The sequence below is a fragment of the Festucalex cinctus genome, chromosome 1, assembly GCF_051991245.1.
Source record: "Festucalex cinctus isolate MCC-2025b chromosome 1, RoL_Fcin_1.0, whole genome shotgun sequence".
In the NCBI taxonomy this organism is placed as follows: domain Eukaryota; kingdom Metazoa; phylum Chordata; class Actinopteri; order Syngnathiformes; family Syngnathidae; genus Festucalex; species Festucalex cinctus.
The window spans coordinates 37,237,395-37,252,767 of NC_135411.1; the positions used below are offsets into that span (position 1 = coordinate 37,237,395).

Genomic DNA, 15,373 nt, shown 5'->3' on the forward strand with positions numbered 1-15,373 from the left:
TCCATCCATTTATTACCTCTTATCCAAGGGTGTAGAGTTGGTCCACTGGACGAAAACCACACTGCTCCTCTTGAATCCGAGACTCGACTTCCCGACGGACCCTCCTCTCCAGCACCCCTGAATAGACCTTACCAGGGAGGCTGAGGAGTGTGATCCCTCTATAGTTGGAGCACACCCTCCGGTCCCCTTTGTAAAAAGGGGGACCACCACTGTGGTCAGCCAATCCAGAGGCCCTGTCTCCGATGTTCACGCGATGTTGTAGAGGCGTGTCAACCACAGCAACCCCACAGCATCCAGAGCCTTTAGGAACTCAGGGCAGATCTCATTCACCCCACCAAGGAGCTTTTCAACCACCTCAGTGACTTTGTCCCCAGAGATAGGAGAGCCCACCTTAGAGTCCCCAGACTCTGCTTCCTCAAAGGAAGGCGTGTCAGTGGAATTGAGGATGTCTTCCAAGTATTCTCCCCACCAATTCACAACGTCCCGAGTCGGGGTCAACAGCACCCCATCTCCACTATACACAGTATTAATGGTGCACTGCTTTCCTCTCCTGAGACACCGGTTGGTGGAACAAAATTTCCTCAAAGCTGTCCGGAAGTTCCTCCCAATCACACCCCTCCAGGTTTCACTGTCATTGCCCATGTGAGCATTGAAGTCCCCCAGCAGAGCGAGGGAGTCCCCAGAGGAAGTGCTCTCCAGCACCAGCACACCCTAAAAGGACTCCAAAAAGGGTGGGTACTCTAAGCTGCTGTTTGGTGCATATGCACAGTCACCTGAAGGCGGCGGGAGGCTAACCCTCTTGTCTACCTCCAATATACAGGCGCCAAGCCTGGGTGCAATAAGTATGCCCACACCTGCTCTGCGCCTCTCACCTCCACCGCAACTCCACAGTGGAAGAGAGTCGAACCCCTCTCAAGAGGATTGGTACCAGAGCCCAAGACGTGTGAGGAGGAGAGTCCGACTATATCTAATTGTAATTTCTCTGCCTCACACACCAGCTCGGGCTCCTTCCCCGCCTGAGAGGTGACATTCCATGTCCCAAGAGCTAGCTTATGTAGCCAGGAATCAGACCGCCAAGGTCGCCACGCTTGGCTGCCGCCCAGCCTACTATGCACCTGACCCCTTTGGCCCCTCCCACTGGTGGTGAGCCCATGGGAAGGGGGACCCATGTTTTCTATTCGGGCTATGCCCGGCCGGGTCCCATGGGTGTAGGCCCGGCCACCAGGCGCTTGTCAACAAGCCCCACCTCCAGACCTTGCTCCAGAGGGGGCCCCGGTGACCCGGGCCCGGGCAAAGGAAACGTGATTCGATTTTTGTTTGTCGTCATAGGGATCTTCTTGAGCCGTGCTTAGTCTGGCCCCTCACCTAGGACCTGTTTGCCATGCCTTACCACGGTAAGGTCGGCTCACGGAGGAGGAGTGAGATTGACAATTGAGTGTTGACGGTGGGGGGCTTTTTATGAGAGCTGATGACTTTGCAAAATATGTACAAATCACCGTCTTGTTGAATGAGTGAACTATCCTTGGAGTGGCTTACTCAGACCTAGCCGTCTTAAGGTACGTTATTGCAAGCTGACTCAAATGAGTCAAATGAGATGAGTTTTTTTTTTAATCATATCAGTAGGCCACCCACTCGATTTGCACATACCACTGCCGCAGCTCCTTCCACTTTTCAAATCCCATCCTCCACGCCTATCTGGCGCCCACTCAGTTTACCCACTGTGGGAAATATGACAAACAAATAAAGGAGCGAAATGTAGACAGAATGCAGGAACCTTTGCGTGTTTTTGGTCGCTACAAGCATTCTTTTTTTGTTTGTTTTGTTTTGTTTTTTTGGTGGGAGTTAGTTGCTCTTTTTGTTTTTGTTGTCCTATGCCTTGAGGCTATGAAAATATCTGGTATTATTTGACTAGTTCCCTATCATGGTTGATACAAAATGTCTGCTAAATTTTTGGTCAATTATAATTGATATCCTACTCAGGTACATTGCACTGTTGCCACCAAATAGATACAAATAATCTCTCACCACATTTTCACTGGGATGACGAGGCCACTTGTTTTGGCTGTTTTTTTGTTTTTGTTTTGTTTTTTTTGTTTTGTTTTTTGTCAGTGGCTTTCATTTTCCCAATCCATGTAACAGATGGTGAATTGTACAGACAATTATACGTTAGACACCAGGCAATGTGATTCAAAGCTGCATGAGCTCTGTTTGTATTAATTACCGGTAAGCATCTTTTGAATCTGTCAATATGTCCAGTATGAAGCTGGGCTCTGTGCAGCAGTAACAAGTCCTGATTTTGAATTTTAGTCCTGCGTAAATTCAGCATTTTTCTTGAAAAACATTTCCACGTGTCTTTATAAATTGTCAACGACATTTTCCGGTTATTGATCATTCAAGTGTGTGGCAAAGTTTGTGATTATAACACACAACATTAACGCATTTTCTGTTGGTCGATGGATATTCGTATTGTGCGGAAAGGGTTGTGACGTGACCTTCTTGTGAAACTCTTGTTACTTATAGATGACTTTAAAATGTAGGCAGGAAATTGAGGTCTGTATTTTGATCCTTCCACCTGCCAGATTTCAGGCATTGCCTTTTTGTCTGGTTGCGCAGGATGGACGCCTAAGGCCAGGAGATCAGCTCATTGCCATTAACAAGGAGTCCTTGATAGGTGTTACCCACGAGGAGGCCAAAAGTATGCTGAACAAAGCCAAATTCAGGTGGGTGGACTTTGGAGTGCATGTTTTATGACACCTCACCGCCCAATTCATTGTGCATATAGTAATGTATGAGCAAATTATCTGTTATATTCCCAGTCAAGAAAGTGCAGTGGAGGTTGCTTTCATCCCAGGTAAAGGACTTTTCCAAAGCAGTACATCTCTTCACAATGGTGTTCAGCGGGCAGCAGGCAACAGTTTCAACTCTGGACGCTTAAAAGTCCACATCCGATCACCTGAGGTCAGCTCGACATTTATGAACTTCCCATTTTCTAGCTAATTATAGACATTTGTTTAGTTGTAAGCAATTTTTTTATTTTTATTTTTTTTTTACTTCTACAGAGAAGTATCATATTTCAGTTATTTCGGAGAAGAAAACACCAATTTTCAGTATCTATATGTACTACTGGATGACAAGATGTGTGTCTATTTATCAGCAGCTCAATTGAATTTATAGTCACCACACCTTTGTGTTCACCGCTGCAAAGGCAATGCAATGCAATGCTAATGCAAAAGCATTTGTAGGCTTTTCATGTTATGGAGCACACGACATAGTGTCCTTATATACAGAGAACAGGGTGATGAGAAAAAAAAAGTGAGACCAAAAAATGGGTTGAAGTTAGTTTTAGTCTCCAGTGCCACAAAATATAAAAAATCTTAAGGCTAGTTGGTGTTTCCTTCTTTTAAGTTTAATCATTTTTTTAATATGTTGATACTTTTTGTATTTGTGTGTTTCCTTTGTAGAGCTGTGCAGAGGAGCCTGCCCCAGTGTCCTCACATTCTCCTGATGTCTGTCCGCCGGATATCCACATTTCAGGTCTCAGTACACATTATATTGGCAAGCTGATCTACCATGAGTGACATTCCAAACAACAATTCCCCCAAATATACCAAACTTTAAACTTCTGGCAATCATTATGGAACATAAAAGTTGCTAACCATGTCGGGGGGAGGTGCGTGTGAACTTAGGGAACCTTTTTTTGCCCATATTAGAATAAAGTGTAATTGCACATCCACTACAGTAGGTGGCAGTGGCGCTCTCATTGCCACAGAGCCGTAGATAGAGTTTGGCCAACTCAGTTTCAGAGCTACTACGCTGTGATTGGTCAACTGCTGGTCACATGACGTGGATGCCATGTTGTTGCCATAACACAAAACACTTCATTGTTGTGCACATTAAAGTGAAATAACACGATTTGAAGTAGGTGGGACTGCACAATGCAGCCTTCGAAATTTTATCAAGAGTGATTTTAATTATAAGCCTGTGCAAAGTGAATGGACTTAGAATAAAATTAATATTAACGATTTTAACTCTTGATCAAACAGGGCCCATAATATGGAAATGAGTTATTGTGGAATTTGTGTTGTAAATAAAAGTTCTAAATTTTATACATGCACAATTGAAAGCTGACCCTATATTCATTATGACAGACAAATTACAGTGGAACATGTTATAATACATTCATTGGTATCGTGAAAAATTGGCTTTATGATCAAGTATCTTGCTTGTCATATCCGGAGCCAAAGACAGACGATACAAATACATGTAATAATCGGACCTCTTATTTGAGCATATTATGTGTTCTGTATGAACACACTGATGCATTTACATAATTTGAAAATCAAAATCCATGTACAGTAAAAATATACCAGTAATTCCTTCCTTTTATTATCGGCTTGTCAAACAATCAAAGGATTAAAAAAAAAGGAAAATATAAAAGAAACTGTACACCTAGTTGTTAAAAGAAAGTTATTTTGCGTGCAAAATGATAGGCATTCTCATGCGCTACATGTTTCAGCGCACGCCCCGCCCTGTGGCCAAAGATAACAAGATGGCGTCCGTGTCTTCAGTTGGTCAGACTCTCTCTATATACAGCTCTGCATTGCCAGAGACTGCATAAGGAGTATTAGCTCATCTACAGAGGTGTACTTACAACAATTTTATAGACAAATTATACAAATTGAAAAAAGGCTACTTTTGAAGGGTGATTTTTATTTTTTTAATTAACACATGCACATTAAAAGTTTTTCTTTTGGTGTAAATCTGTGTAAAGAATTTCTTAAATTTTGTTGGTATGCAGCTTCTATCAGGTGTGTTCAACAGTCAGGAAATTACAGTATTTTGTTTGGCTGTTTGTTTGCGTCAATAACGTAAACAGCAGCACACGTATTCAGTAAGTGCCTTGTTAGCATTAGCTACAACCTGTTGTGAAAGTGCAATGATTACGTGTTGGCAGTACCATGTTAACTGTATAAATGTTCTTGTTGTCAGTATTTATCAAATGCTTTCGTTCACTTGCCAATTAGTCTTTCGTAATTCCTCTCTTAGTAAATCTCACACACACACACACACACATACACACAAAGAGTTTTAATAATTTAATACTTTTCTACCCCACGTCTGCCTCAGTAAATTTTTATCATCCTTCCTCGGACTCAAGTTGTTTTCTGGTGACGCACAGATGTAAAAACAAGCCCCACGTACCTGAACGAGGAACAGAGTAGAATATCTCCACTGCACAGCCTGTTACTGGGTCACTCAGAGTTCACTGCTGTGAGTTCAGTATTTTTTTTCCACTTTCATTTTTGAAGTACTTCACATATTGATACTTTGCCAGCTGTACAAGCCAAGATTCCATGAAAATGGTGTTAGCCAGGTTCACTGCTATAAGGAAAGTGGATCGTGATAACGTTGTATATCCTACTGATAATGACATCATCATCTTGTGGTCTTTTGTTTAGATCAGGGGTGTCAAACTCATGTTCACTCAGGGAGGAAAATATATTATCAAGTGGGCCGCATCGGGAAAATAACCGTATATAACTTCAAAACAATTGCCGTCATTTATACGCAGATTTTCGTGGACCAGCACTCAATTACGGAGCTCAACTGTAATCATATTGTTCCGAAAAATAACACGAATGCAAACAGAACGCGACAACACTTTGTCGGTATATGTTCCAGACGTGTTAAATCGTCCTGTTTTGCATATATATTGTTCCCAGAATGCATTGCGTGGCGCAGTTAATGATGTTATAAGGATGTTATAACATCATCTATTTGTGTTACCAGTAATTGAATCTGTGTCGTATTTAACACATTTATGTCGGTGTATGATTACAACAAAATAATAATTAAACAAACCGTAGTTGAAGTTGTGTGTAAAATAATGACATCTAGGACAACGATTCCCCGTACCAGTTGCATTGCTCATCTGAGGACTGCTTGTGAAATTACAAATTTATATGTTTTGATTGTGGCCGGCTGATTAATTAGTCCGACATTACAATTTTTTTTTTTTTTTTTTTACTTTACAAAATCATCTCGCGGGCCGGATTAAACCCATTTGCGGGCCTGATTCGGCCCGCAGGCCGTATGTTTGACACCCCTAGTTTAGATGTTTGTACAGAAAAGTGTTTTGAATCCCTCCTGATACATTGGTTGGGATTAATGATAATAGGGGTCATGTTTTGAAATAGTAAAAGGGATACTTCACTTTATTTAGCCCATTATAGCAATAAAAAGTTAATTTTTTGTCTATAATTAATTTGATACTTTCATTATTTTTTATGTACAATTAGAACCTTTAAAAACACATTTTGCAACTTGCTGGCAACTGAAAATGACATCACAAGGGCTCAGTTAACCAATCACAGCTTTGCTGTTTTCTAGGTTTGGTCATGTGACATTCACAAGCTGAGCTGTGATTGGTTACCTGAGCCCTTGTGATGTCATTTTCTGTCGACAGCAAGTTGCAAAATGTGCGTTTAAAAGCTACTAATTGTACATGAAAAATAATGAAAATATCAAATTTATTATAGGCAAAATGTTAATGTTTGACTGCCAAAAATGGCTGAATAAGTAAAGTATTCCTTTAATGATTTATCTTTCTTTTTTTTTCTTCTTTTTTTTGTTACATAGTTTACCGTTTACTTCAATTAATGTAAAAATGGAACGAGTTCTTGGATCTACTTGAAGTCGATCGCGTTTTGAATATTATTATAATATCATTGCTTGTGGCCTGACCAACATAAATAAATGTAATAATTCAACTAATAACTTAATAAATGTAAAGAAACTGTTGCATATCGGTCAGAGAGGCACAACCTGTGTCAGACTGGATTGTTATTGTTGAGCATGCAAACCGCCGACATTTTCAGCTACCTATTATAGCTGCTAAAATTGACCAACGGGTTTTAGAGTTATATAGCAAATGGAGTGAACCTCATATGGATAATATCTTTGTATTTTGCCATCACGACAGCCAGGCAGACAAACAGCTCCAATGGTAAGGGTCACACGTGGGTCCCAGCACCCAAACATCCCAATCCTATTGACCAGGATTACCACAGTCAAGGTTATTTTCTAGGTGGTCTGACGCCCTTAGCTCCCTTTCGGGCTCTTATTGGTTAAGCCAGTTGCAAGCTGTGACAGATGTCAGCAGTTTGCAAAGAGGTGGGTGCCAAGATACACGTGAAGAAGAAAAACACTATTTTTTTTTTTGCCCTGGTTTACTGCAGACTGTTTTATGAATCTAAATATCAGAGCGTTTTGTTCAAATGCTGGATTGAACTGTATGACTACTGGAAGTAGACGCACAAATACTTGCACATGCACACGCTGTTTAAGCTGATCTCTCGGCCAGGCTTCTTGTTATGCTTTGTCTTTGTCACCCATCCTGCAACACAGCAGGGCAACAGCTCATCAGTGGCGTGCAATCCTGTTAGCAAGATAAACAGGCATGTGCCGACATAGGTAAAGCACGCAACTGTTTCAACCGGGGGGTTTAACATGAGTCATTCACACAAATGAATTTGTCCTGAGATTTTTCTAATCATAAACAAAAGGCAAAATATTAGTATAAGAATAAATGTCCCTTTGTTTTTGTTCACTCTAAAGAAAGAAATGACAGACAAGTCAAGTGGATCATATGGACTGTTTGTGTGTGTGCGTGTGTGGGTGTGTGTGTGTGTGTGCGTGTGCAAACAGGATTTAATGCACAGACTGTTTTCACAGCAGCAGGTCTGCCAGTCATCACTATCGGTTAGGGGTGGGACTGTTTAAATCCTTTGGATGGGAAGAGGAAAGGGAGGCAGGTTTTCGCTGCTATCAGGATACTCCTGGCAACAGGACTGAGCGTTTTCATAAACACACACACGCGCACGCACGCGCACACACACAGCAATGGCAGTAACAGTGCCATTGCCATAACAAGCAGACTCACAAATCTGGGACGGGGAAGCTCATCAAATTAGTATTAGACACTGGCTGTCTGCTCTCCTGTTTTTCACAGTGTTCCCTCGCTCCCATCTACATAATCACTCATCTTTCCGCTACCCCACTCTTTTTAATCATGTTTTTTTTTTTTCATCCCACCCCGTTCGCACTCATATCACTGCAACCGCCCAATTGCACAAAATCCAGAGACAATATCAGGTTCATCCACTCTATTAGTCCAGATTATCTGGTGATATTCCCTCTCTGTTATTGTCTGATCAGCTCACAAATAATATTCTTTCAGCCATTCAATGATCCGTCTTCTTTTCTTCTCTAGATTCAACCAGTCAGAGGTCACCCATAGGAACCAAACCCAAGATCACACTCGACCCCTACATTCGGCTCAAATCAGACAAATTGGATTTGGTGAGTCCAATCAGAGACAAGTTTTTGCTGTTGTTTGTTGTTGAATTGAACAACAAGCAAAAGCTCCTTCGTTAAATGTATGATAACTTGGGGTTTTGTCATCGTTACATTCAGTCGTTTGAAGACGTTTTCAGGATGCAAATGGCGTCAAAGTGTTTACTTTTTAAAGATGAGGAGACAACTCCTCGAGCCAAAAATGGGGCGTGCCACCCGCTGTGTTCAACGATTCAACTCAGCTTTGAGTTTTAACATATTTCCCAGTGGCACAAACTACAAAGGAGATGGAAAGTTAACATTCACCGAGTCCATTTCACCATCACAACTAATTCAAGAGTCAGAGGATGACGACGCTTTTTCTCGGCTCGGTGCTGCTTGGCTGCAGATATGGATCCTTTTAATGTTTTTCCATTACTTGGATAACTGTAGCAAATCGAGCTAATGTGTCATTTACAGTAATTGAAGTCATTCCAGCAGACAGCAAGAGAACGTTGTTGTTACGTTTGATGCTGTCATTATTCTCACTATGTGTTTATCTGCAACTGGAAGTTAAAACACCACAGATTCCATTGCATTTTCAATGGTGGACTCAGCACTTCATCACCAAGTCACTGACTGAAATTTGCTAGTGTGACTAATACAGCCAACACTTTCTAATTAAGATAAAATGTCCTAATTTTCTTGCTTACAGGCACATGGAAATTGATTATTACTCAATGTTACCAATGAATAGCAAACTGGGAGAAAGTCGCAAATGTGCATGTCACAAGTCTCAAGTCTTGACTTTCAAGTTTCAAGCAAGTTCTTGTGACAAAAATCTTGCAAGTCAAGTTGAGTCCAAGGTTATTTTAGTTTACTAAAACTAAGGGAAAAAAAGACTAAAATTCAAAAAACAATTTTGTTAACAAAATAAAAAATGAAAATGCTTTTAAAAAAAAAAAAAAAAAAAAAAAAAAAACTAACTGAAACTACATTTTATGGTTACAAAACTAACTATACTTATATCAAAAATGTCCTTCGTTTTAGTCATTGCCAATTAATTTCATGCATGAGGCTTTGGGGATTATTTTAAATGTAATTTTAAGTAGATTTATTTTTTATATTAACCGGAATAAGGACCTTTTTTTTTCTTTTTTTTTTCTTACTAACGCACACAAACACGCACATGAACAAACATGGTCTCCCAGGCGGGGAAGCAAACCCACACCAGCCGGCACTGAAGGTTCCACTCCTCCACCCAGAGCCCTAAATAAAGACGTTTGCCAAAGTGTCACACAGAAGTGATGTCATCTAAAAGCAGTAAATAGAAAAGCACCTTTAGATGACGTCACTCCCATGTTTTCTTTTAATATTGCGCACAAGTAATACACATTTTTAAAAAAACAACTAAATCTAATACTGAAACTAACTCAAACTAAACTCAACCTAAGCATTTATTAAATAACTAAAATTAATAAAAAGTAACAGAACCACCCTGAAAACGAATTAAAACTCACTACATTTAAAAAACAAAACTCAAAACTAACTAAAATGAAAAATTCCAAAACTATAATAACCCTGGTTGAGTCCCCACTAAATTTCAAGCAATTCATCTCTTCACTTGTGTTAAGCAAGACATAAGACCCACTCAGCAACGTGGATTTTGAGAATTCAGCAATTCTCCCGTCTCGGCTTCTGTTCTGACACACCCACCCACATAAAACCGGCGAAATCTCGTGCAGCCACCAAAAAGATATAACCCATTGAATTGTGAGGATGCCTGCAAGTCAAAAGCGAGTGAGCTGGCCGTTGTTTAAGCGTTGCCAAGCAACGCCGGACACACCAGCATGGACCTTTTGTGGTTTTCACGACCAGCAGATGTCAAAGAAAACAAATGTTTAAAACTTAAAAGTCACAATTGCCACGATTAGAATGACTGTAGTTGTTATGAGCTGCACTTTCAGACCAATTCCAAGCCACCAGCACGAGTCAGCAGCCCCTCGGCATGACGCGGCCGTTACCGGGGGAGCACAGAAGCAGTTAATTGAATCAAAACGTTCAATATGATGTTTCACCTTTATGAGGTGCTAGTACAGCCACCTGAGTACGCAAGCAAAAAGATGCTTGTCTCTGGGAGAATACCACTGATCTGAATATATGGCTGGATAGCCGCTAGACCATACACGCCCATGCAAGCCGTTAAAGCGACAGGGCGGCCATCTTGCTCCTCCCATCTCGCGAGCAGACTACTGTATACAAACTATACGGTATATGTACAGATGAGACATATACAGCTCGTAGGCAGTTACTATAGGGTCTGAGGTGGGGGTGAGGGATTTGTGGGGGGTTGGTCACTATTTTTGAACAGGTAAAAAAAAGAAAAGAAAAAAGAACAATGGTTGAAGACCCCCCTTTTCTTTTATCGCTAAGTTCCTTAGACCGCAATATCACAATGTAGATTTGGTGGAGGCAACTTTTATTGAATTACAGTTATATTCTTTAATAAAAAAAATGTAAAAATGCAAGTTTCTTCCTGTAAACATCATTAAGCATACATGTATTTAAGGCAAGTTGTAAATGTCTGAAGTCCTCTTATTTATGTTTAACAAATTAAAATAATCATAAATCATAAATTCTACTGTCTCAAATGTTCTCCAATTTCGAAACCGTAAATGTATAGGATCGTATTCCGAGAAACGTTTGTTGGGAGGAGCAATATTGGCCTCGCGACTTCAAAAGTCTTGGCCCATTGGCTAGCCATTAATATATACAGATCAGTGTCGAATACGCGCACCATTCGTTTTGACAGGGAATTCCATCCATTGACTTTACTTGTGCATTTTCTACAACAGAGACTCTCCACACATTGCTTTTTCTTCCACAACATATGAAATGATACACACCCAAAATCCATTGGGTTTTGAAACATTGTGTAAAATATAAATAAAAATAGAAATTAATGAGTTGCTAATTCTTTTTTACCTATATTCTATTAAATACACTACAAAGACAAGATATTTGATGTTCAAACTTGATGAACGTTTGTTTGTTTGTTTGTTTGTTTGTTTGTTTTTGGGTTTTTTTTGTGATGCCTGCAACATGTTTTAGAAAATCTGAAAGACGGACAACAGAACACTGGGAAAATTGAGGGATTCTATAAATAAATAAATAAATCTGTTTGGGTAAAAATGGAACATCCCCAGCCAGTTGTCACTTTCTGATCAACTGTGTGAGCAAACTATAAAGACCTTTGATGTTTCTGTTTATCTCATTTCATGAATTCAGATTTATTGTACTCTGGGAATTTCTCTCATTCTGATAAAGTTGCTTGCAGCTTCTTTTTCCTGTTTTGCACTCTTGTACTCTCAGCCAGCCCGAGGCTCTCTTCTCATATTGATCTGCCTTGCAATCTGACTCCGCCTGCTCTTACACTGACACTCTTCATTTGACTTTTCACCATCCTCTCTCAGCACTTTATCTCGTGGCTTCTATTTTTGACCTTGTGTAATTCTGACTCAGCCCTATGAGCTGTTTGTTGCTGTTTTGTGTTTTGTCAAGCTCCCATACAGATGGAGCTGGACCAATTCATTCATGAGATTAGAGAGAAAATGTTTCAATATTTCATAATGACATCATTTATTCCCTCTTTTGATTCTTCAGCTCGTTCACAAACACAGTAGACGGAGCAAGAAAATGTTGGATATTTATAGCTTGAAGAAGCACACGGTCTCAAAGACCAAAAGAAAATGAACGATGAGTGAAAGACACAAACAATGAAGTAGCTTGTGTGAGCTCACTGAAAGAAAAATGCCATTTCAAAGTGTATGACAAACCTTTACATGTACACTGCAAAAGAAAAAAAAAAATTTATTTTCTATTTTGATGGTATCCTTTTGTATGATGTAACTGTTAAAAAAAAAAAGGGCAATAATGTTGCCAAATGTATAAAATAGAGCAAAACATTCAGCCTGCATATGTTACAGTACATGAATCAAAAACCCAATGCAGATAATAATCAGCCATGCCATCAGCAATGTGATGAGATTATTACATCATTCTGAAGTCTGCTGTGCTGTTTTCTGTTTCTGTATGCATTTCTCCTTTCAAATTATTGGTACATAATAAATATGCACACATCTCAAGCTGGACAGGTGTAGCGACCGTGGTTGCAGCGAGTGCGTGGATGTTAACTGGGTTCATCACTCGCAGGCTCTGTCCTTTCTCGGCTTGGATGTCACAGATGAGAAAAGAAAGAAGTTACGACAGAGCCTGACGACGGACCCGCAAGGCACCGTGGCCTATGGAGGTAAAGGCCTCATAAACACACACGCACACGTGCAAACAGAGAGATGCTTCACGTTGTGTCAACTGCAAGTGACAGATCTGTGTTGAAACGCTGTCAGATCGCAGCCTCGGTGTGATAGCCGTGTGTCACTTACTGGTTGTGGCACTTGTGCGCGATGTCACGTGGAACCGCAAGCCTGCTCTGTGTCTGCAGTTTTCTCTCAAAAATATGCTTTGAATTTGCCTCAGCATGAAATATATGAGAGGAAATTCTGATTCTCTGTAAATAGAGTATTTATTGGTCTTTTTGAACATACAAAAAACCTTTTTTTTTTCTTTCTTTTTTTGCTTTTTGAAAATCAGTTTCTGCATAATTACTTTTGATTTGTGTCATATTTGATACATCCGGTCACAATGCTTTAAATTTGTACATTTAGAACTGTCAAAAATAAAAGAAACATATCAAACAGTAGTATTTCCAAAAATCAGAAAGTACATTTCCCAGTATTAATAAGTGTCGGTATCTCTCCTTTCTCAATTGAGGCGATCTTTTAAGGTCACTGGAAAAGCCATCAGCTGGGTGATGCTGCCCTCTAATGGATTATCCGTGCAATGCATGTGTCAGATCATATACGTCAGTGTTTTAATGGAGAAAAAATAATATACTCATGAAATAGAGGGCTCAAAATGTCTTGTACTTCACTCATTCGCTCCCAACCATTTTCACAGAAGCAATCCCGTTCGCTCTTGTCTGTTTTACTGGGTTTTGACTGATTTCGCAAGGCCCACAGAATATTGTGTTCTATTGCTATAAAAACATGCAACCTACCAAAAGAAATATCTCTTCCTTCATTAGAAAAAAGAATAGTTTTCTATCTGTTTCCGTTTTACAGCAGTTAGCATTAGAATATAGCCAAGTTTAATCAATCTTCACAAATCTATTTAGAATTGTGAGTAATTGAGATTTTTTTTTCAACATGGCCCTGGTTGATGTCCTTTGCTCTGCTGCCACCTGCTGGCTGTTTGTGTAATAACTACCATTAATGCAAACGTTCTTTGCAGTTGAGAGGCTGCATCAAAAACTTCTGTATGCTCTAGCAGCATAAAAAACAAACAAAAAAAACATATAAATACGTCTTGGGGGCACTTAAAACATTAAAAAAAAAACGTATTTATAAGTTATTTCAAGCAAATGAGTTAATATGATATGTTTGGCTTTAATGGTTTAAATACGTGTTATGGTATAGGCAAAGATAGACCCATCTTACGCTCATAAAATTTTAGGCCACTTCACCTCCAGTGATCCTCGGAGTAAACCCCTCCCTTCCAGTTTGTCGCCCGCTTTGACATCAAACTTCACACCACCACCTGATGACAGGCCCCTCAGCTTGCCCCCAGAAGACATGAGGAGAACCCTGTAACGGATTAACCCCCACAAAGTTGCAGATCCTGACAAAAGTCAGTCGGGCGAGCCTCCCGCACACCCATGACCTAAGTGAAGATAAGCGGACCAGAAAATGGATGGATATGAAGTTAACATGCATGTTTTTGCATGTGGGATCAAGTTCCCAAGAAGAGCTACTGGAGCTTTAATTAACAATGAGCATGTGATCACAGTTCATCACAATTTTACTGCTCAGATAGGAGTTACATTTGCAAAGTTTTGTGTTTACACCTAGGGGGGGGGAACTTACTTCTGCCTGACATTCCCTCTCTGAACTTTGTCAGACTTTGTCGAGGCCACACGGAGCATTTTCCAGGACAACTTGGAGGAGCTCAGTTTAGGGGCGGGTCCTTTCATGTTCTCCTGTCACGAAGCAGCCAGTCTGATGGACACGTCGGCCTTCCACTCCCCCGTAAGCAGTCATCTCATCCTTAATTAATTGGATCTGCGTGTGTAAATATGTGTTTGTGTCGGCAGACATATGAATCGGAATGCAGCTACAGCAATGAGGAGATGGAGCAGTTTCAGACAGAGGTGAAACAGTTGCAAACACAGATGAAGCAGCTCAAGGTGAGATTCGGCCCAGGGCCACACAAGTTTTATATTTTTATACATATATATATATATATATATATATATATATATATGTGTGTGTGTATATATATGTGTGTATGTATATATATATATATATATATATATATATATTAGTACGTAAAACTAAACAAATTTGATAATGGGCTTGCACAAGTCTGCATATCCTAAAGGCATGAGGGGACAATCATGAGTCATGACCAAAAAAAAGTCTCACATTTACCCACTGAATTCAAGTGTTTATGATTTAAGAACATTTTAGTTACATAAAATCTTTTAATAGCACTTTTCACTGAACCACATACAATTAAATGATAGTTATGCACGTTTAGACCAAACCAGTGATTTGTTGTGTTTATTTTTGGATCAATTAGGAAGACAACTAAAATGTGTAATATTATGTTTGTAATCGAGCAAAGGCGACAGAGGTTGAATCTACTGCATGAATTATGAATGAGTTCATTTGTGATTCTGCACGGTCAGTCACTCAGTTAGCATCTTCATGTTTGTCCTGGATGTGTCATTCCAGGGTCATTTTGTTCGAAAAGCACCCAACCTTATTTGGACTGACTGCTGACAGTCGGACTAAGCCCTGCAGTGTGTTCTTTTTTGTGACAAATCAAACATAACACAACAGGTTGCATTACATTACATTGATGGAGTTTTACCATTCGAAAAGGCAAGCCTCGCAACTGGAATAACAAAAGTATTCTTGAC

The 15,373-nt window shown here is 40.0% G+C and overlaps 1 protein-coding gene across 2 annotated transcripts in view; it reads left to right on the top strand.

Annotated features, from left to right (window-relative positions):
* Nucleotides 1-15,373, top strand: part of LOC144026888 (syntaxin-binding protein 4) — a 44,087-nt gene that overhangs the window by 21,881 nt on the left and 6,833 nt on the right. For both annotated transcript variants that reach the window (XM_077533984.1, XM_077533994.1), the window contains 7 exons: nt 2,614-2,720; nt 2,817-2,958; nt 3,462-3,534; nt 8,273-8,361; nt 12,547-12,643; nt 14,350-14,477; nt 14,543-14,635. In XM_077533984.1, coding sequence (XP_077390110.1) covers nt 2,614-2,720; nt 2,817-2,958; nt 3,462-3,534; nt 8,273-8,361; nt 12,547-12,643; nt 14,350-14,477; nt 14,543-14,635 — 729 coding nt within the window. The remainder of the gene's footprint in view (nt 1-2,613; nt 2,721-2,816; nt 2,959-3,461; nt 3,535-8,272; nt 8,362-12,546; nt 12,644-14,349; nt 14,478-14,542; nt 14,636-15,373) is intronic.